We start from the raw sequence: 23,386 nt of genomic DNA, 5'->3' as shown, positions 1-23,386 counted from the left end.
TTCATATTAATCAGTTCACAAGTCTTCTAGTTCCTTAAAATGGTACATTGTTCAATTGTACTTTCACAACAAAACAGTAGATTACCCATCTTCTCAGTAAATCTCACTTCAAATTACTCACAAATGAAACAGAATATTAGAGCAGCATAAGGTAAGTAATAGGAAGGTTCACATTGCAATTCACAAGGCTAACAGATGCTAACAGAGCTTTCAACCACTGAAGAGCATAAAATTACAAAATAGATGAAAAGAAAATTTACACTGTAAACCGATCTCAAGTCTTTGATAAAGTAACTTGAAGAGTGAAAACTAAAAATACAGTGTTTGACAGAAACTTATCATTAAACATACAATAATTCACATCTAGAATAAAATAATGCCAGCTTAGAATTCACAGTCTAAAATATTTAAACATCCTTTAATTTACACAAGTTTGCAAGAAGTTAATGTGATTTGGAACTTAAAGCAAAGGCTTCAGATTAAGCAATCCTATTAAGTCCAGTAGATCATTGGACACAGAGCAGACTATATGACTTTTCAGAAGTCCCATGTTGCTATCTGCTTAATAGTTGACATTCAGCTTCTAAAAAAATCACATCCTTAACTTCTATATTTCATTCTTGAAGCCTGTAAATGGATACACTAACACTGTTCTTCATACAGCTTTTGTGAGGCTGCACTCACTGTGAGCAAAGTGCTTTGAGATCTTTAGTATGAATAAAATATATTTTGCACTTAGGCGTTAATTATAGAAGTAGCAATATTTGAAACAGGATTTTGTTTCAAGGCAGTAAGACTAAATCAAACATGATTATCTTGGCTTTGATTGTGATATTTCACTTACTATGCTCTATTTTCCTTGCATTTGAAATATGCAATTTTGCTTTTCTGTTATGTAAATGAATGTTTTTCATCTAACACATCTATTTTTGGAAAAAGAATAATTCTTTTTCTTAAGCGAAGACATAAATGTTGCAGAACACAATTCTGAAGTCTGACAGAGTACCACAAAGTCAATGCAAGCATTGAGTAGTAAAAGCAGCAAGAGATGCCCAGAAGACTAACTGAACTTATTAATATGCAAATGTTTATGTACACAGATATCTATCCAGCTATATAAATCACACTATAATATTTAATATAGACAAACTAGCCCTTTTTTCCATCAGTTAAGTGATCCTAACCAATGCAAGTTAGAAAGTCATGGCCTTTCTGAAAAGTAAAAAGAACTGGCATAAAGAGAGGAAAGAAAGTCAGTGATGGGAGTCATAGGAACAATCCATTTTAAACTAAAGATTCTGTTTAGCTCTGTGTAATTTATTTTACAGGCATACTTCAGGAAAGGAAAAGGTTTGGACTTTATCCAAAAACACTGTCAAGCACAAGAGGTCAAGTCACCTGCCACCATGGACTTTTCTTAGAACTATTTTTCACTTCTGCAAAGTGTGCTGATTATATTGCTGTATGTGTTCCTAGATATAAGTGGCATTAACAGCCAGCATGTACTCTGTAAAATACGTGTCATATTTATAGAAAATACTATTAACATAAACAGGGTTTACCACCTGCAGATGACTTTGATTCTACAGTTTGTGTGATCAAATTACATTGCTTCAGCTTGTTTCCTGGTCTCTGAATTTCACACATTTCCATGCTGAGTAAAGAGAAAACATGTAAGATTCCTATTTAAGTTGTGGAATAAAATTGGGAATCCAAAGATTGGCAGCATTAAAGAGAACTGAAGTCAGGGTTAGCAAAATAATTTAAAAAAACATGCCCTGTGAAAATAGATGACCCAATAAATCAAAGGAATAAAAAACCTGTTGAGAAAAAAACATTATCATCTCAAAGCAGTGCTGAAACACTGGTATTTACCAAGACAAATGAGGTTAAGAAGCATATTCTACTCATTCAAGTCCTTAAATGAAAGTAAATGCCAACCTAAAGCTCATTTTCAGCATTCTGTGATGCCTAAGAAATGCTGTCACTCACTCATTACACTCCCTCACACGGATATAATTTCCACCCCCATCTATCGTCATCACATCTGGTTTGGTAAGCAGTTTCACAAAAAAAAAATCACGTAGGCAAAAAAATCACATCTTTTGATAAATGCTTTAATATGCAATTGTGTGTAATTACACACACTATTAAGTGCACCTTGAAATATAAACCACCATGGAATAATTGGAAAGAAAAACTTAGTCCAAAGCCTTGATCAAGCTATAGCTTATTATTAGTACACAGGGATTTAAATCATTTCTCCAAACAGCAAAAAACAAGACACAACACAAAACTTTGAATCCCAAAGGATCACGGATAATAGCTGATGAAACACCAAGCAGGTAATCTTTCTGCCTGCTCCAAGGCAAGATCTGTAGCTTTATCTCTTCAATGAAATGTTTGTGAAACAAACCTTAAGTATCTCAAATGAGTGGGATTTCATTATCTACCTAATTCCTATATTCCAGTGCTCCCCTGTTGAAAAGCTGTCCTTAATGCTGAATATGAACGTATTCTATTATAGTATGCCACCTTCCTCAGTACTGAAAAGTTTTTCAGTCTAACTCAACTTCTGATGCATTTTAAACCTTTACAAAGAGTAAATACATTCTACTTAGAAATACATAACCCCAGCAGACCAAAACCACTGAAATAAGGTCTTAGTTCCAATTAACTCATTGACAAGAGATACCAGAATATGCTCATGAGCACTGCACACTACACATCTGGCATCCTGGAAAACACAGGCTCACACCTAAGTTTAAACATCCTGCATGTTCAAAACCATACACAGTTTGAATACAGTGTAGAGACTTGCCTGCCCTGACAGCCAAAGATTGCTCTTCTTCTGATCACAGAACATAAATAAATAAAATTTTGCAGGTGACTTCTTCCTTCAAAGTTAAGGAATGAAAAAAGGCCAGGAAACTTTCCAGACCACCTTGCACCAGCACCCACTGATGCCAAGGCCAAAAGGACTCGTGCCACCTAAGCTGCTACATGCAAAACAAACTTTTCCCCCCAGAAAAGGCCAAAAGGCCAAAACAAAACCAGACAAGCCACTTGCACAAGTGGCTGGAACATACAGCCACCAGCACATATCCCTTTGCCAGTCCACCTTCACAGCTGCCTTGGGCACACGCTGGGGCAGCTTCCACGGCCCCTCTCCCACCAGCGAGCCCCGTTCCTCCACACGCTCCCGGCCGGGACAGCGGGAGAGGGGCCGCGCCCCTCAGCATCCCTGCACTCACCTTCAGACACCTCGAACTCGGTTGCTCCATTCAGCTGGTAGAGGCACCAGTCAGCCGCGCTCTCGCCTGGGGGGCCGCCGGCTGGGCAGGAGGAAAGGCACAGTCAATCGGGCACGGGGCCAGGGGCACAGGGAAGGGACAAGGCAAGTGGCGGCGGGGGGGAGAAGCAGAGAATGGGGAGGAGAGATGGAGGGGACTGAGAAAGGAACGGAGGGATGAGAGGGGACAGCGAGTGCCGGGGGAAGGAACGCGTTTCCAGATACCCTGTTTGTGGGACATGGGTGTTGCCCTCCGGAACGCGCCCACTGCTCTGAACTGTTCTTTGCTTTGCTTCCAGTGCCCGTGGCTCGGGGCGCCTCCTCCTTCTCCCAGCGGAGCGAGTGCAGGCAGCCGCCGCTGCCTCGGGGTGCTCGGGGAGTCGGGGGAGGGAGGACGGGAAGGAGGGAAGGCTCCGCCCGGAGCTCCCGGCGGAGGCGGCGCAGCCTCGCCAGGACCCGCCGCGCCCGGCAGCGCCGGCCCCGCCAGGTGCGAGGGAGCCCCGGCTCCTCACAGTCCCCGGTGAGCCCGGCCACGGCGGCTTTGGCGGGATCCGCTGCCCCAGCCTGGCCTTGCCCCGGCCCGGAGAGCCGCCCCTGCTGCCCGTCCCATTTCCCTGTGAGCTCCCCGTCAGGTGCCGCCCGTGCCTGCGGTGCGGGCAGCCTGGCGAGCATGGGCGCGCATCCCGGCCTCCCCTAGAGCCTGGACCCTTCCCTGGGGGGACACCGCACACCAGGCACCCGTGCCGGTGGCACCCATGCCAGTGGCCCTAGTGCTGCTCCTGCCTCACCGTGGCTGCGTTCACCCCATAACATTCGCCTCCGTTCCCTTACCGTCCCTCAGCCACTTGGGCTGTCTTACTGATTAAGGGTACAAATGCCACGTAAACTGTCAGGGTATATATGCACTGCAAGGCTGGAGAGTTGTTTTCATTTGATCCACGAGCCCCTGTGGATACACAAACTGTCTTTACAGCATCCCTGAGAGGTCAGTAAGAAAGCAAACCTGTTACCAAGTAAGCCTGAAGGGCTCTGTGCAGTGACCTTTGCCTTCAGTGGAAAATGGTTAGGGAAATGGCAAATTATAAAACACTGAAACAGTCAGCTAGAGCAAATATATGTTAATAAATGCCTTTATTCCTAGAGACTTTCCTGAAAACAGGAGGGAAATATAAAGGTACATTAATTGTTCTGTTCACCAGGTGACTTTCTTGATACCTAATTTAAGACAATTGTGACTGCTTAGCTTGTAGTTGGGAGCATCCTGCCCACGTCTTCTGTCTTATCAAGGTAACAGTGTCAGAGGCCCACGTATGGCACAGTTCATGTCAAAAAGAGCAGCCACACTTTGTATAGGCAAATGAGAAAGCTTAAGAAAGAACAGAGGAAGACTATAATCAAGTCATACTATGAGATTAGGAACCAACGAGAGGATAAAGTATCGACGTAGGCAGCTGTCATGGCACAATTACACTGGCTCCTCCATCTATCTTTTTGCTATTTGTGAAACAGTATGTAAATGGCAGGAAGGAATTGCTTTCAGCATAAATTCCACCTGACATACCAACATTCATCCCTTCTTGCAGCAAAAAGAGACCCTCCTGATAGGATAGGGATAGGTTGCTTTAGGTGTGTGAAGTGCAGGCAGCTTGATTCACTTTTTCCTAATAAAAGTATTCTGTTTAGATATTTACATTCTTCTCCACTGCATCCAAGACAGTGTGGCCTTTTTAAAAGAATAAAGAGAACAAGTTTCTGAAGGAAATAGGTTTAACATGGGAGTAACATTCAGCAAATGTTCCCAGTTACTTTTAGAAACAAAGCAAAACACCAGTACTCAAGCTTTCCTGAGAACTCCACCTAAATTACAAATAATGTCTGCTGAGGTAAAAACACCAGTTTATTTAGACAGTGTGTGTATATATATCCTCAAGCTATATATTTGCTGGATGTGCACTAGCATTCTTGGAACTGAAAAGGTTTATGCTGATAATTTGGGGGGGGGGGGGGGTGGAATAAAGCTTCATCCAGCTACTTATAGTGGTACTAACTTCCCCTAAAAGTTACCTATAGACCTTGACTGCTCTTCAAGTCAATGTATTATCAAAAATAAAACTTACCTTAGCATTCCAGTGTTAGCCTCTTCTTTTTGCAGGAAACTCTAAACCATATGAATCAGCAAACAAAGGCCCTGTTCTGGGAGAACCTATTCATATGAGATTTAAGCTTTATGGAAAGTGACCATCTTATTGTGTTCAGCTCATTATTATTGATTTACATATAGTATTTTTCATTCTGGACTTCATTTACAAACTTTCTATGTTAAAAAAGTCACTGAGTTTGATATGTAAAGCAGCCCATTTTTTTTCTTTCTAAAATGAGAAGATCAATTCAAATTGTGTTTGTGTTGTGTGATCCTTTTTTACACGTCTTGAATATTGAGATGGGTTAATCTGCACTCAAGAGCCAGCTAGTACAGGATGAATTATTATTTTACTTTTATGAAAATCTGCAGATGGACACTACTAAGCTATTTATGAGTATTTCCTTCAATCACAGAGGGATGACTGGCTTAACTAGGTTTGGGATCTAGTGATGCTAAATCCGCACTAAAATTGAAGGTGGGAGCACTTTATGTGATGTGATGTTCCTTTCTTTTGCATTGTTGGAATGAGCAAGAACTTTGATATGGTATCTTGTGTCATTTCAGAATTGTAATGTTGTTAAAAGCATGTGATTTAGTCAAACTAAAATTAAGTAAGGTAATTAATTTGTACTACAGTGTATGTATTTTAAAGAATCAAAGCTTAAAAAAATAGTTTAATCTGTTTTGGCTTCGAATATCACAATGCTTTAATACACAGAAACTGGTGCAACTGCTTACAAAAACTTCTGAGGAGACTGGACTACATTATACGATAATATTTTTCAGTTTGGGGTTGATTTTTTTTCCTTTTTCACTAGGACTTTATGCAGACAGAAGTGTTTACCTTTTCACTTCTCAGCACAGAGTCCACCTGCTCCTAGCAGTGATAAAACAAATGACAAAACCAGTTTAAATGGGATCAGAAGGTCAACCACATAAAATTTCATCCCTCTTCAATTTCACAACTTCAGAGATGCAGACAATAATCCGCAATGAACTAGTATACCATGAAATAAAATACTCGCGCTCAATTCAAAGGAATTTCCTAAAAACAAAAAAAAAAGATTTATTGGTGTCCAAGACGCAGAACTCAGCCTCTCCCTGAGCAGCCCAGCGTTATCAAAATCCAGCTCCGGAATTCCAGAGAGAGCCACTCCGGGCCGGCGCTCTCTGTCCCTCAGCCCCGCTGTGGCGATCTCCCGCACCCGCAGTGCCGCTCGGGGCTAAGGCGGAGTCAGCCCCGGGGCCTCAGAGCCCTCCCGCTCGAGAGGAGCCTGCTGTCGCTCATTGTATTTATTTATTTCGTTCCGTCGGGGAGGCGGTGCCGCGGGACGCGGAAGTGCGGCGGGAGCGCCTCAGCCGCCATGGCTCCCCTGCGCTCCCTGCTCCTGCTCCTGCCGCTGCTCGCCCTCCTCCCGCGGGCCGGCGGCGACCTGCGGGCCTTCGTGGTCGCCCACAGCCACATGGACGTCGGCTGGGTGTACACGGTGCAGGTCGGCGGGGGCTGCACGGGTGGGGTGGGCTCACTGCGGCAGGGGCTGAGCCGCAGGCAGGGCAGCCCGGAGCCGCGTAACGGGGCCGGGGCGCTGCCGGCTCCCGGGGCGCTCTGGGGCGCTGCCGGCTGCCGGGGCGCTCTGGGGCGCTGCCGGCTCCCGGGGCGCTCTGGGGCGCTGCCGGCTCCCGGGGCGCCGCCGGCTCCCGGGGCGCTGCCGGCTCCCGGGGCGCTGCCGGCTCCCGGGGCGCTGCCGGCTCCCGGGGTTGCTGCCAGCTCCCGGGCGAACATCCTGCAGAGAAACGCGCAAATCCTTGGCCTGTGCAGCTCCTGGTGTGCCCTCCATCCCCTGTGTTTGGGGATCCTCCTTTGGAGGAGGCATGGTTAGCCTGGGAGCCGTGCCCTTGAACTGTGGGTTTCTGTGTGCTTGTGTTCAGCAGGATACTCCTAATGAATTTAATTATTTATTTTATTATTTATTTATTTGTTTGCTTATTTATTTATTTTTATGGAAAGTCTTGATTCTGTTTGATGGGGCTTTGATCATGTGGCAGATTTTCATGGTCTTTACTCTTGTTACAAAGCCAAGACTCCAGGAGAACCTTTTGACATTTCTTAGGAGAGCAGGATACCAGGTCCTTAGTGGCTGTGGTGGGGTTGAAGCCTAGTGCCTCTGAAGTACATTAGCAAAGTAATTTTTGCTAAATACATAAGTTGCAGAGCAAAATAAGTCGGGTGGGGCCTGATACCTTTTACATTTATTAGTCAAAATCCTAAATCCTGAATTCTTCTTCATTAGCATGAATTATTTTCATTTATGTGTGGAAGATGCTGTGGATACTTCACGCACTGGAGTGAAATGGCATTAGGCCTAACTAATAAAAAAGAGCTAGTGGCTCACCCGCTATCTCTGCTGTGCATGTGTTTTGTCTCCCCTTTTTCAGAAATATTAATTAATTTCTCCTTCAATACTTCAAACTCAGAAATTGCATAAGAGAACACAAAACTAAAACTTCAAACCTCAGTTAAAATTTCACATTGTTTTAAATATCTAATAATCTTGATTACAAAAAACCCTTATGAACCAATGGGAAAATAAATGAGGAAGAAATTATTTAGATAAACCCAACAGTATTTTAAGTCATACCGCCTACACTCAAATGTTTTCCTTTTTCTGGTGGCATGAGCGTTTTTACAAAGATGGCTCAATTTCTGATGTGGAAGCCAAGGAGTTAGGAAGTTAATTTCTGATTTGGATTACCTCATCTCCTTATTTCAAATGGTAGTTTTCATGTAGGAAACGTACCTAAATTGAAACTGCATTCATGTTTTACATATCATGTCCATTAGTTTTTCAGTGGGGAGAGATCTAGGCATCAACCACTTTGAGATGTACATTTTGTGGCATGTGTTCTTAAGTACCAGTAGTTTAAGTAGGTAAGTGTTATGGTTAGTGTAAAATAACTGTCCAATAACATGCAGATAACTTTGTTACATGGAAAGACAGACATCTCAGGAAATCCTAGGATGTTGGCTGTTGTCTTTAGACATTCTCTATCGCTTTTAAATTAAGTAAAGGGTGGAAGACTGGATCTGGTCAACAAAAGTTGTTCTGGTCAAGGTAAGTGTACAAAAAGTATCTCTCTGTGTGCACAACTTCAAAATTAACACAGTGTTGTTAATTTGATACTGTATCATAGGATATAACACTGTGGTAGACTATTTGATGGGTACAGCCATCATATTTGCATTGCAATAAAAGTCCATAGGGCTCATTCTGGAATAGAGGTGTTTTTAGGAGCAAGATAGGGCAGATGCACAAAATGTCACACTTCCACTGATATTTCTGTGTTAACAGTTGAACTCGTTCTAAGGTTCTTTTACCAGCTTGGTTTTACTCTATCCTACAACATCAAACAAAATAGAGGGGTTTTTTTATAATAGTATAATTTACAGTAGATATATCACTGCATTGTACTGGTAATGAACAGCACAGAGTCATACTCACTCTGAAGAAGCAATTCTGAGAATTCAGACCATCAAAAGAAGAGCTGGAATGGGAGAATGAAGTGTGCATGCGGGGTCTTTAACTATGTTGGTGCAAAATGTTATAATTCATGGTGTCAGTGATTTAAGGTGAGCAATGAGGAACCAGACAAGCTGTTCCCAGTGTGTCCAAAAGCAAGCCTGTATTGGTGCTGGTCTTGGAAGAAGCTGCACCTTGATCTAGTCAGATCCCCAGTCAGGAGGATGTTTTCTGAAGCAGAAGGGCCAAAGGCTGTATGTAGTCAGAACTTGATCTTTCTGAGGGTACAAAGGAAGTGTGCAACAAATATGAGTTTTTTCATATCTCTCTTTTCAAACCCAGTGTTTAAATCAGCCCTTTTAATTTAGTTAAAACAGAGCTTATTTCCTTTTTTTTTTTTCTTTCAGGAAAGTATGCACGCTTACGCAGCAAATGTCTACACTACTGTTATAGAAGAGTTAATGAAAGGAAAACAGCGCAAATTTATTGCAGTGGAGCAGGAATTCTTTCGACTCTGGTGGGATATGGTAGCCACAGATACACAGAAGCAGCAGGTAAATTGCGCTAGAGCCATGCTTCCTGCTAACAAAGAATTCATGCTCTTTTCGGGAGACAAATAGGTGCAAAGTACTTCACCATTTGCTTTTTACCCAAGTCTGGTGTAAGCTGCCTCTGAACCTAGTACTTAAAGGACCTTAACTCTAAAGGCAGTTGCAAGAGGTTAAGCCCCAGCTATAGATTAGAGCAGTAGGAGGCAGTAACCTTTGCACTGAAGGTTTTTTACACTTTGCAGTTCTTGTTTCATTGGCAGCTTACTTATCTGGGGCCATGCTACTTTAGGATGTGGGTGAACCTGAAACAGGCCACACCAGTATCTGTTAAAACATCTGACACCTAACACTGCTCACAAGAAGGAACTTTTTGTTCTTTCCAGTTAAGTACTGCTCAAAAACCTGCCGTTTATTTGTAAACAAAGATAGTACAGCAAAGCAGTGACTGTACATTCAATGGCAGTGGTTTTTTTCTAGTAACGTCATTGTGAAGTTTTATTTGTCACTTCTTCTTTCCTCTGACATGAAACAAACATGCTGAATCAAAGACTGGTCTGATAGGCTAGCAGCTGGTTGTTTATTTTGGATCCTAAAACCAAAGGGTGTAGCTTCCCATGGGTACTTACTCAGAACTCCATAGTCTGTTTTGTTACCAGGGTCAGAACAACAGTTCTTTACATTTTAGTTTAAAATCCAGATGTGCGAAGCATCCTTTTGTCTGTTTTTTGGTTTTTTTAACATAGTCCTTCAGTGAATTCTGAATCTTCTGTTATGTTCCATATTCAAATAACAGCCTGTGCAAGGCTGACCTTTGCATGAGGGATTTTGCTGGGTTTAGGCAGTTCGCGGTTTTTGTGGGGACTCTGCCCATACTCACCTGTTGTAGGACAATTTTCTTGTAGATTTGTTAAATTAGAAAACTGTTCTGGAGATGGGGAAGAAAATAGCATAGGAATTGCTTTGTAGAGGGACAGGAACGTCCTCCAACTTTCAAAGATCAGTTGATCTTATTTCAGGAATGTTCTGCTGCTATAACCCAAAGGTAAAGTCAAGGCTTGTGTTTCTAATATCTATTCCTGCTATTATGTGAAATCCAGAAGAATAATGTGTATCACATTTGACCTTGGTAGTGCAAAATTTAGTAGCTATGATTCAAGCTTTAGTTTCCTAGCCTAATTATTTATAATTGTTGCTTTTACACATTGTATAGTCAGTTCTCTGGTTACTTTATAGTTTCTTCTCTTAAAATTAAAATGGTTAAAACTAAATTCCTCTTAAACCTGCGTGTCTAACTTTGAAACTCTAACTTGCAGATAAATTATATGTTTTTAACATCAGCAAGTTGCAAATACTGGTCCCTGAAATTAGGTCGCTCTGGTTACTGCCCTGCTTTTTCCACTTGAACTCTAGCATTAATGATTTTCTGTGGTATAGGCATTCTGGTTTTAATTTTCCCTTTATTTTTTTGTCATTTAGTGGTTTACTTGGAATACAGGATTTAATTCTAATTTGTTTTGGAGTGTCTGCTTTGTGTTGAAACTATAGCATTAAAAACTACTAAAAGGTACAGCCTGGGTACAGAAGCTGGTTTTACAATTCAGACAAGAGAATATGTGAGAGTGAAATGTACTGCTGCAGTATTCAGCCAGATGGGAACCTTGTAGTACATTTTATTAACACAGAATTTTCTTGTGTGAACCATTCCTACCTCCTTACCGTGGGTTGATGTCTGGATGCTTTAACTAAGGGAAAAAAAACGATTTCTGTGTGGTTTGTAGGTGTGAGTTTATGGTGGTATGGTCCAAGGATTACGGATATGTTCTAACGCCATAGCATCCTACTGCTGGTAGTACTACTGCATCTGTCTCCTCCATTCCTCCTTCTTTTTGCCCCCTTCTGATCAGAAAAAGTACTTGTCTTTACAGATACTGTTTTCTTTTTTGGGAGGAGGAAGATTGGATATTATTTTAACTAATTGAATGATTTTTCTTGTGTTTCCAGCCTCTCAGTGGTACCACAAAACTTACATTAAAAAAACATTTCTGTGGCCCCAAGTGTGGATCAGACATATATTTTGGATATCCATCCAAATGGGGAATAATAATCACAGAATCTTTTCATGTAGGTCAGGGCCAGTTCTGTGCTGACACCAGATATCAGTTATCTGGTCTCCCAGCATGCTAATCAGTCACCACAGTCGGCTGGAACTAATTTAGGAATGCTGAGCCCTGAAGCATTTTCACAACATTGTGGAGGAGAGAAATGATTATAATCAAAATTGACAATCTGGCATCCTATCTGAGTAGACACTGAAGGTTCCTGGGAAAATAAACATAATAGCTCTAAAAATGGCATCCTACATGACAGATTAAAAAAAGGAAAAAAAAGTTGAGGATTAAAATACATATTTGCATAAACTTTACTTATTGGAAGTTTGAGATATCTCTGAATTTCTAAAGTAACTAAAATAAAACCAAAGACTTCTATCACTTTTAGAAAGAGACATAGACTATTCTTTCCTCCCTCCAAACACCACCCCCCACTACATCCAGCATTCGCTGCAGGCCGTACTTGTCAGCATACCTGTTGTTTCTAGGAGCTGAAACTAAACTCCACCCCACCAAGAAAGAAGAAAAAAAAAAACGCTTCACCTCAAAAAACAGCTATCATCCAAAAGTTGAGCAGGTTGTAATACACTGTCATTTTTTAAACTAAGAAAAAGACCACAAATTAAGGTTAGCAGTGGGTTATTCAGGCAGGCAAACCTGTGGAATAACTATTTCTTAATAAAGGATTCTGTTAGTCACAAGTTGAGCAACTTGTCTGTGCCCCAAAGGCAAGATAGATGCATATGGAGTAGAGGAGAGATGTTTGTGGCCACAGTGTGATGGTACAGTCTGTCTCTCTCCTGGGTCTCAGAGATCTAGTTTCCAGTAAAACCCTGGGAGCCTGAATATTACTGCTTGCCTGGGGCTCCGCTCATGCTTGCAAGGCATTGCATATTGCTCCCTCGTCCAGACACCAAGTGCCTTCCCTAAGCCAAGCTGGATGCAGCAGCAGGAAGATTTTGGGAGAAGCATCAGTATCTTCTGTTTTAATCCTCCAGCTCTAGCTGCCTTGAGGCAGGATTACAGGCTGCTGCCAGTGCAGTGTCTGGTGTTCAGACAGTATAAAGAGGCACAGTAGCAGCACTACTGAGAAACACCAAAAGGTCAATGTCTACCTGGCAGTGCATCCTTTGTTCCTGTTTGTAAGAGATGCTTTGGGGTGCGGACAGTCCGGGACACGGCAGACACCTCTATAATCGAGTTAGATGTTAGTAGTTTATTTCAAGGCGTGGGAGAGGGAGCCCTGCTAGGAGTCAGCAGATGAAGCTCAAAGCAGGCTCAGAGGGAACAATACAAAAGGGGATAAAATATGAATTCATGAGTTTAAGACTTAAGATGGCTAAGAAAGAGTAACAGAACAGAAGTGAGAGAGCCGGAAAAAGAGGATAAAGAAGAGCAGAAAGAGCAGCAAGAGAAACAAGAGCGTAGTAAACAAGAGAAACAAGAGAGCGAGCTCTCTTTTACAATTGCTTATATAATCTATACATTTGAATATTCTATTCCTTCACTAACCAATCTTTATAAGTATATTTATACAGTAACATTTGTGTGCGACCTATAGAAATCGCTGCTTTTGCATATTTTTAGTTATCTCAGGGGTACTTTGGACTTTTCCTTATAAGGCTGGGGAGAGGGGTCTCAGCTAAGTTTTATTGGAGGAAAGAATGTGTTCTGGTATACCAGACAAGTTTCTTTGAATTATTCAAACCATGCTTTCATTTGTATTTCTTCCTTAGCCTTTCTGGCTAAAGAGTCATATTTATAATTCCTTTCTAATTCTACCTTCCCAACACCTGTTACCTGGTTTCAGTGTAAGCTGGATAAATCAATGCACTGTGCAGCACACTGGAATACTTTTACCCCTGTTATTCTTTAGATAGCCTCAGTTCAGACAGCCTAGTATCTTATTTTTATCTCACTTTTTGTCCTAAATGCCTTCTTGACAAATGTTGTGTCTGGGTAATGTGCTGCAGTATCAAATGAATTTGCAGCCTTTTTGAATAAGACTGAAATAATGCTTATGTTCTGTGTCTTAATTTCAATATCATAGGTCCATCAGTTGCTTCAGGAGGGACGACTGGAATTTGTCATTGGAGGGCAAGTGATGCATGATGAAGCTGTGACACTAATTGATGATCAAATTTTACAGTTGACGGGTATGCATATTGGCATTTAACTTTTATTTTTCATTGTTATGACCTTGGAGGTTTTGTTTGGTTTTCATTTTTCTGCTCCGAAATTGCTATTATTTTCTGACTTCTTAAGAACTAATTAAAGCATTTCTTATTTTTCACTGCTGGTGTGTTATTCGTATAAAAATAGTTTCTTAAAAAAAACACATTTGTTTTGACATGACAGTTCTGCAGCAGGCACAAAGGTTACCAAAAGCTGGTTTGTCAGGTATAAACTTGTTTGGAGCAGAGGCATTTTGTGTGTGTGTGTTTGAGAGCTTAAGTTCCTGGGAAGATAGCTATGGTGCAATTGAGGGTATGAAACACTCTTCAAGAAAACACCTGGTTGTCGCCCTGAAAACTCAGCTTCTGAGCTTGCTGACATAGTTTTCAAAGACTTTCCCAGGACAGTAACTGTAAACATAGATATGTGTACATTCTTTCTGTTACATGTTTTGTGATGGATATCTCTCATGGCCAGTGCAGTGGGAAAGTGTTATCCTGACCATTCAATTCCTGGCCGTGGTCAGAAACCTAAAAATCCTGGGAGGAAAAATAAACTCTTCTTCCTTTCACCACACCTCGAGCAGTGTCCGCGTGATCTATTCATCTTCAGCGGCAACACATTGTAGCAATTCAGAGTGTGGGGAAGTTGTATTGTTTAGGCAAGGTCTTCTGCAGAATGGGGGCAAGGGAATGTCACTGAGGTCAACTAAAATTAGTTGAAAGACTTCCTTGATGAAGAAACTCCCATTTGTTATCATTATCATCTTCTGTTGGAAAGAGGTGCATATTTCCAAGAGATGTGCTATTTAGCATTTTAATCTTTTAACTTCTGCATCTAACATTTGCATGTTACACCTGTCCATCTGATGGTTTTTTTAAAGAGTCTTTTGGTACATAGGTTTGTTTCCATTGGTTAGAGCAAGCAGAAACAGGATAACTGATGGCACCACTATGCTAGAGATGTCTGTTTATTGCCAGGAGGGCGCAGCAGGGAGGGGATGTGTTAGCACCAGCTGCCATGGCTGATGGAAACTCTGCCTGTTCCAGGGCTACGCTCTGGGCAGCTTCCTACATGGGACAGTTAAGGGACAGAAAACACTTCTGTTATTTTCTGCATCTGACTGCACAGCACCACTGGCTTTGTTCTGTGCTTGTCAGTGTTTATCAGGAGCACAGGATTAGCAGCTGCTTCAGTACCTCGCTACAATCTAGCCAAGAGGAGGAGAGGACATGAACTTTATTTTCCTCTTATCCAACTCCTGTGTTGCAAGGTTGCTTTATGGGCTTAGAACATTGAACCTAGGACTTCTCCAAATAGAAACTAAAATGAAGAGTCCTTTTGTTAAACACAAACCCAGCTTTTCTATTCATTGGAGTTAGCTGAAAAAAACATTATTTCTAATTTAACATTTCATTCTGTGTAAACATAATCTTTATTCAAAAAAAAAGAAAATTCAAGTTTGATAATTTAGTCATTGGGAACAAAAACATTAATGTATTTTAAATTTCTCATTTGTTTTTCCTGAAAGCATTCTGCTCAGTTTGAGAACATACAAAGAAAATGGATTATGTGGAGTTCAAGTTGAGAAGAGAAAGCCAGTGCAGATATTTGGGGTCTAGATTTCATGTATTCTCTTGTCTGTCCAGAATTCCAGGGTTTTGGAGAAGTTTGGAAAACTCTGCTTCAAATATGCCTCCATCAGAATACTTAAACACATTGTGAATATTCTAGCTAGGGAAGACATTAACCATGGGAAAGACAAAGTGAAAAGAGCCCTTGCAGCCTCACTTACTCAAATATATGATATTAAAATTGATATGATTGATATTGATTATTATTGTTGTTGTTATTATTGATTATGATCAATATTATTAGAATTGAATATGTTATGATATTATATTAAAATTTGAAATTAAGTTATTCCAAGCCAGGGAGTGTATTTTCAAATAGTTCTGAGCATAATTCTGTAACTATGACATAATGATCTGCAATTTTCTTTTTCTGTCTTTTTTTTATTATTATTATACGTATCCAAGTGCAATATACCTAAGTTCCAAATAAAATGTACTGCTTTCCTGGTTGTTTTACTTTGATTCAAATGAATTTTCTGTGTTCATGCTGTTGTCTGGGCTTTCCTAGTTTAGGGGTTTCTTTTTTCAAAACATATTTTTATATTAGTAGCATTAGTAAATACATTAGTAACATTAGTAGTAAATAACATCCTGTATCAAGTTCACTATTAACCTATGGCTTTTTTCTTTTCAGATGACTGATAATCATATTCATGCTAGTTTTGTTTAGAGGATGGCTTGCTTCCCCTGTCCCTTTGTCATTAAAATGAGACTGAAATTTTCTGAGAATGGGGTTTATGATTTGAGCAAACTTAAACTAAACCCGAGGTTGTTGTTTTACAACAGCCTTAATCTGATCTGTATCTATGTACCTTTCTCAAGACCTGTCTCTAATCATAATTCCTTTTTGTTATTAGTATTTTATAATGTTAATAAGTTATACTTGGCATAACAATATAAACATTGTCAGTATTAAGCTTTTTGCTGTGAATGATTAATTTCCCAAAACTTTAAATGTTTTGGGAAACAGCAACAAGAAGCTATCCTTCAAGTGCATACCTATAACACAATATGCCTATTAAACTTAAAAAAGTAACTTTTGGAAATGTTCCTCACCTAAACAAATTTTGCTTTGCAGAAGGTCATGGATTTTTGTATGAAACTTTTGGCTTCAGGCCTCAGTTTTCTTGGCATGTTGATCCTTTTGGAGCTTCAGCTACAACACCAACTCTTTTTGCTCTGGCTGGTTTCAATGCTCATCTTATTTCTCGTATTGACTATGATCTGAAGGCTGACATGCAGAAAAACAAGGTAAAAATACCCTTAGGAATGAAACCATTGCTGGCATCTACCTACAGTAATCTAAACCTTGACATTAAGATACAAATCTCTGTCATCTGTGCAAGAAAATGTAGGTAGTTTTTGTTTAAATGTGACATGCTGATTGCATGTGGTAATGGTGAAACATATTGAATCTGGGTTGTATGGTCAATTAGTGTCTTCATGACTTCCGGTCAGTGATACAATGTAGTCTAGCCTGAAGAAGACACAAAATGAAGGCAGATGTGCAAGTCTGAATGGACTGAATAAGGAGTGTTTGAAGCAGAGACATCTAGGAGTTCCAGCTTTCCCTAAGAAAATCTTGTATCTGTTGGGTATTATGTGAGCAAGTTTAAAGTGTAACCTTTGGGCACAGTGTTGTCAGGCTTGGAACATTTATTTGTGCCTGTGAAATTAATGATGCTAGGCCAGTTAAAGTGGCAGCTAGTCATGGTTTCGCTGAATTCAGGTTTTCTTTCATGTTCTGCTTTCTCTTGCACAGTGTCCCATACACAGTAAATGCTTTTCATATCACTGTGGTGAGCCCTGATCTGTTACCAGTTTTACTCACTTATTATTTGAAAATAAGGGGCTTTCACCACTATGTTCTGGGCACTAGTCAGCTTTTGTGAATCTTGGGTAAAAGTCAAGTGTCTCTGAAGAAGACAACAGAATTTGTGTTGAATTTAGTGAAGCTTGGACCTACCACCTTGTGTTTGCAATGATTTGCAGTACTTCTTTTCTGTTGTTTTTTATGAAAAAAACAACTTTTATGAGTTTTTGACAATTTTTTCCCAGCTAGATGATTTTTTTTTCCTGGCCCTTAACAGTCTGAAGGTTTCCAAAATAGTAAAATTCTACTCCAGTAGAATTTAAACATTAACATCAATTATTGATTCCCACTGACTACAGTGCAGTCAGACTACATCTGGATCTTTTCTAGCTTACAGGTGTTCAGCTTCCATTGAAACAACTGAGGTGTAATAGCTGTGATAAGCCAGGCGTATCTCTGGATTTTAGTACGCTGGCAGTGTGCTGCCTTCTCTCCTTCTGCATCAATTCTAATGGAAAGAGGCACTGATGTAACCTCCTGTATATAGTGTGTGACCTTGCCTGGGGTTCCATTGGCATTGAATCCTCAGAAAAAGCACTTAAAAGTATTAAAAGTGGTGGAAGGGAAGATGGGAACTCTGAAGTTTAAGTTGTTAATGACGTATTTCTGTGAATGTCATCAAGTGTAATGGTCTCTTACCTTCTTTTGTTTTTCAGAAGCTTCAGTTTGTATGGCGGGGCTCTCCTTCCTTATCTGAAAGACAGCAGATCTTCACCCATGTTATGGATCAGTACAGCTACTGTACTCCATCACACTTACCTTTTTCAAACAGGTCCAAAGATTTCCCAAATATGCAGAAATACTGTTCACTTCTGAGAGTTTATATTATTGGGGTTTAAGCATTTTCTTTGACTGTTTTCTTTCAAAAGTATCCTACTGCTTTCTCCTGGCCTGGTAGGTCAAGGAGATGTCTGGACTCTGTAGATCCGAGTAAGGATTAAGCATCCCCAGCTTTCCACCATAATAAATTAAGTTTATTCAGTACCTAACAATTGAATCCTCAAAAGTGACACTTTGTACTGACAGGCATTTAAAATACCTCTAAATACTGACACTTGTTTTCTTACACCTGGTGACTTGAAAACATAGGTATGGCTTTCATCTTCTTATAATACAGTGACTGATTTACACTGTCAGTCCTTATTAAAAAGAAATAGAATAAAACTGTGAAACAGTTTAATTACTGTAAGCATAAAATGTACAAGCAGGACTGAGGTCTTTTTTCTCTGCCTGGAAGTAAAGATTTAAAAGCTCCAGGAAACTCAGTAGAGACTTGGTTATTGCTAATTGATTTTCTATGGGAGATTTTCAGCATTATCTTGAGCTGGGATTGTGTATATTGTCCATGTATAAACTAAAGCAACAAAAAAATTGCCATTTATTTTGTGAAGAAATTTCAGAACTTTTGAAAACTTTATTTTGCTTACTGGCTTATCCAGTAAAATACTCTGAAAATCAATTCTAATTGGGGGAACATCCTCATTGTTACAAAGCTTGCTCATTTGTCCTATGGATTCTTTGACTTGAAAAGTTGGACAGTGTTCAAAGAAAACTGGAGACTCTTCTTCCTACCTCCAACCCTAAATAAATACTTAAATCTAAATACTAGCAATGAATATAAATGGAATTTTTTTTGCCTCTTATTCCCTGGGTATATGCATTTTACACCAGCACCTTTTGATATGTTTTTCCCAGTTGAGTAAATCCTGTTTACAGCTTACTTCTTTCTGCTTACTTCTTTCTGCTTAGGTCAGGATTTTTTTGGAATGGATTTGCAACTTTCCCAGATCCACCGAAGGATGGTGTTTATCCAGACATGAGTCTCCCTGTTACAGATGCTAACCTCCACCTGTATGCACAAACCATGGTGGCAAACATTAAGGAGAGAGCAGCCTGGTTCCAGACAGAGGAAGTGTTGTGGCCATGGGTAAGTGCTTGGTCAGCGTTTGTTTTAGAAGAGACAAGCACACTCCAGATTATAAGTGGATGGTACTTGCTGCAGTAGGTACTGCAGAAATGCTGGTACAAACCATGTGACGTGAAGTGTTTTTCTAATAATTGCAGTCCAAATGACTGACTAGTAATGATACTTAAAATTTCCTTGTATAGCCTGGCAGTTGTCTATCAAGTCTTCCACCCTACTCAATATAGAAAAAAAAAGTGACGAAACTGTAAAGATAACTTCTTGCATAACTATATATTGCAGTATTGCTTCCTTTTTTCACCCCTTGCTTTGTCTATTTAAATGATCTACTTTTTTAACTGTTTAGCCCAACATAACTGTGTGTTAACAAAAATTATAGCCTTATAGGAAAGTGTATGACACTTAGGTTGACATGATTAGGTAGATTTCAGATGTGCAATCATTTTCTCATACAGTCTTTGTATTTTAGCTAGAACCATAAGAAACCATATCCCAGCTTGGTCATCCAGACACTTTCTTCAGCAGTATGCTGTGTTAATTACGTCCTACACATACGTATAGCACTGATGTGCTCTTGCTGTTTTCAAGTCCTTAGGAAAGAATAACTTTGCCTAAACTGAGTGTACAGTCTGGTTTCTAATTTTGGTGGATGCTGTAGGTCTCATGATTACAATATTAAAGGATTATGTGTGTTCTTTATGGGCTATTTCACCACAGTATTTTCTGACTGATGCAGCTTTGAGTCACTGATGTGTTTTTCTCCTGTGTTTATGACACTGTTGGTTATACTGAATTTATTATTTTTGTAGAGAGAAGTAGAATATAACACTGTAGTTGTGCTATAGTGAAAATTGTGCTGGAATGGGGAGAAATTTCAAATAGTACAAATAAATCCCTAACATCTAGATCCAAACACACAGTTTTGCAGTAATGTAAGAAAACTTCTGGTTTTCTGTGCTTTTGATAGATAATGCTATGGGAAGAAGTAGAGGGAATATATAGTTCTAGAACTCTATGCTTTTTCATGATTTTTTCATGATTACAGACAATCTGTGTGAGTAGGCCTGCTCAGTCAGTCTTGATAGTTTTGTAACTAATATCAGTTATATGGGCAGTCAAAATCAAAAGAAATACCCCTGGACATAGACTAGTGTTAAAAATTATCCTCCTTAATTATGTGACCTAAAGTCATTTGGCTGTTCTATGTTTGGGATTTCAGGGCTGTGACAAACAGTTCTTTAATGCATCTGTTCAGTACTCTAACATGGACCTGTTGGTGGAATATATTAACAAGCATTCTGCTGAGTTTGGAGTGACTGTCCAGTACGCCACTGTCAGTGATTACTTCCAAGCGGTTTATGGCAGGAATCTTACATGGGAAACTCGGGACTCTCAAGACTTTCTTCCTTATTCAACAGGTAATCAAGTTCACAGCTGCCTAATGTCTGCCTCAAATGTACATAGGTAAAATTGTAATAAGGGAAAATGAGAAATAAAGAAGAAAAATGTCTTTTTATAAGATTTGTTCTCTCTGTGAGGTGTCATCAACAGACAAGTTGATTTGAGCTTAGTTGTGTAAAAAAGATGGATGTGTGACCAAATAGAGCAATGTCTCATTTTTACTGTATAAAATAACTGGATTATGCATAGCTTAAACCAGAGGTGGAAGATATGATGTGGAGTAATATATGAATGTCTGGAGAAGCTACAGGTGACCAAGGCAATCTGAAAGCTCTTGGGGTAGTTCTGTGTTACTACAGTGGGATGGGTGTTCCCAAAGTGAACCTGTCAGTGTTGAGGATTTGGTGTCCATGCTCCAGGTAATTGCAGGAAATATATAATCTGGTCATATAGATTTGAATGTCCATTAATGCTTGTTGCATCCATCAGGAATCCAGTTTGTGAGCTCCAGATCCAATCTTTTCTATAAAGCAAGGCACACTAGATAAGAATGACCTGATCCAAACAAAATACTAATGTGGATGAACCCATAGTCTCCTGTAAGAGAAAACCTTGCCTTTTTCATTAAAGAAAAAAGATTGAAATTCTGGGGTGGGGAATAATTTTCTTACAACTGAAGTCTAAACAAGTAAAAAATACTGTCAATATTTCTGAAACTTTGTAATACAGTGTTATAAAAATTCTTTGCAGCTCCTTATTGCTTGCTTGCATCTTACCTGCTGCACTAATTTAGCTGTTTAAGCAGAGCTGAAAAGTACTAGAAAAAGACAAAATACATCATGTCATACCCAACATCCCTTTAATTCTTTTCCCCAATAAATTTACCCTTTTAGACCTCATATCAAGGTATGCAGAGAGAAGACACAGACAGCTTCTCAATTTCTAAATTCATTAATTTATTTTATTGCTTGGTTTATTTTAAAAATAGCATTGATTTCATTAAAGCACCTTTCTGTATAATTGTAGCTACCAGTGCTTCATCACATTTTTTGGCTGTGTACGTATATTTCAGACTGTTCTGTAATGTCTCTGTTAACTTTTCAATGAATAAAAATAACCATTGCTTCCTGTGAATCATGGCATGGACTGATCCCTGACTCCCTCACCTCCCTCTAGGGATTGTGTCATTTCTAACAACTTGCAGATAAAAGCATTGCCAGTTCTAACTGCTAATATCCTTTTACATCTGGGCTCTTTCCTTTATCTTTTGGCATAATTTACCTGCAGGATTCAATTGCTATTAGTTTGCATAATAGCAGCACCTTCAGTGTTCCAGGTGGGTGCCCACACAGAGATGTAGTTTTTTTCCCCAAATGACTTTCTGTGCCTTGCAATCGCAGTATAGATTTGAGTGCAGTTTCTCCCACATGCTGTTTTGCTTCTTGATGATTAATCCTCTCTTATTCTTGCTATGCCCTTTTTTTGTGAGTCACTTGTTGGGCTGAGTGTCACTTATGACATCTGGAAACTCAAAAGTTTTAAGTCCCAGATAAGTATTTCCTTCTACTCTGCATTCATTGTACTGTGCTGTTACATATGTGTGCTTCTTCTGTCTGTAACATTGAAAACTAAAATGGAATTAATTCTTTTGAAACTTCTAGCACCTTTCAGGCCAAAAATAATTTGTCCTGAAGTTTTTTAAGCATAAGATCCTATTTTCTAATTGTTGCCTTTGCTCTTGGGCTGATAGCAGATTATTACAGTTGCATGTATGCTCTTTGGAAAACACTTTCTGCAACTTTTTTCTGGAAAACCTCTTTCTCACTAGTGTATTTTAAGAGAAACTGCCCCCAAACAAACACACACTCCCACCCCTAAGGAGAGATTTGAAGGTTTTAAAAGCAAATAATTGTTTTCCTAGCTCACTCTATGGGATACTGAAACATTAACACAAACAGAATATTGAAATACTTTCCAGTAACCACTTGAGGGCATCTTTTGATGTAGTTTGAAGTGCTGCAGTAGTTTGGAGTCATCATTTCAGTGTTTCTACTCCATTTTGAAGAAATTAAATTTAAGCTAAATCCCTTCAACCCCAAAAGGTTGAAATGTAGAGTGCGTATATCAAGCCATTACCAAAGATTATAATCTATTTTATTAACAACTAATAATAATATATACTTCAGTGAAACTTGGAAAATTCTTTTGTGCAGATCCACAAGAAGGAAATTTCATAATGAACACAGGCTAACTTGGTTGGTACTGGCTTTGTATCAAATTTGCATGTTACTAGGCCTGTAGGAGAGATGATAGTTTTTCAAAATGCATGTTCCTGGCTGAGTTTCCTTGTAGGCTTTATGACCTTTCTATTTGATGACTGCTGTGTAAATCCCCAGTAGGATTCATGTAAGAATCTGAACAGTAGTAGTAGTAGTAGTAGTCGTAGTAGTAGAATAAATGAAGTGGTATTTTGATGTGTTTTGGATCTGTTCCACTCTAAACAGAGCCATTCCAAGCATGGACTGGGTTTTATACTTCTCGGAGCACATTAAAAGGAATTGCAAGGAGAGCAAGTTCACTGCTTTACGCTGGAGAATCCTTTTTTACACAGTATGTCCAGAAACACCCAGAAGGTTCTATTTGCAAATGTAAAGCCTTAGAGCAACTTCAGAGTCTTAGATGGGCAGTTTCAGAGGTAAAGATCGATTTATTTTCTGCTTTGAATGAAAATGTTTATTTTCCAAATGAAAAGTTTGCATGAGCATTT

General features: G+C 39.7%; 2 protein-coding genes across 2 annotated transcripts in view; one reads left to right on the top strand and one right to left on the bottom strand.

Annotated features, from left to right (window-relative positions):
- The window catches only part of PPP2R2C (protein phosphatase 2 regulatory subunit Bgamma), a 200,580-nt gene extending 196,878 nt beyond the window's left edge, over positions 1-3,702 (bottom strand). The window contains exons 1-2 of the mRNA XM_088056263.1: positions 3,518-3,702; positions 3,255-3,335 (exon numbers count right to left, since the gene is read on the bottom strand). Coding sequence (XP_087912389.1) covers positions 3,255-3,335; positions 3,518-3,533 — 97 coding nt within the window. The 5' untranslated portion in view covers positions 3,534-3,702. The remainder of the gene's footprint in view (positions 1-3,254; positions 3,336-3,517) is intronic.
- A 3,038-nt stretch (positions 3,703-6,740) lies between these two features.
- MAN2B2 (mannosidase alpha class 2B member 2) overlaps positions 6,741-23,386 on the top strand; it is a 28,960-nt gene continuing 12,314 nt past the window's right edge. Inside the window, exons 1-8 of the mRNA XM_005517853.3 lie at positions 6,741-6,928; positions 9,361-9,507; positions 13,663-13,768; positions 16,500-16,672; positions 17,951-18,066; positions 19,044-19,221; positions 20,438-20,636; positions 23,124-23,314. Coding sequence (XP_005517910.2) covers positions 6,800-6,928; positions 9,361-9,507; positions 13,663-13,768; positions 16,500-16,672; positions 17,951-18,066; positions 19,044-19,221; positions 20,438-20,636; positions 23,124-23,314 — 1,239 coding nt within the window. The 5' untranslated portion in view covers positions 6,741-6,799. The remainder of the gene's footprint in view (positions 6,929-9,360; positions 9,508-13,662; positions 13,769-16,499; positions 16,673-17,950; positions 18,067-19,043; positions 19,222-20,437; positions 20,637-23,123; positions 23,315-23,386) is intronic.

This window comes from Pseudopodoces humilis, chromosome 6 (assembly GCF_049639895.1).
Source record: "Pseudopodoces humilis isolate 2021_Gansu_Grassland_sample_001 chromosome 6, ASM4963989v1, whole genome shotgun sequence".
NCBI lineage: Eukaryota > Metazoa > Chordata > Aves > Passeriformes > Paridae > Pseudopodoces > Pseudopodoces humilis.
This window is presented reverse-complemented; position numbering and strand designations above follow the sequence as displayed.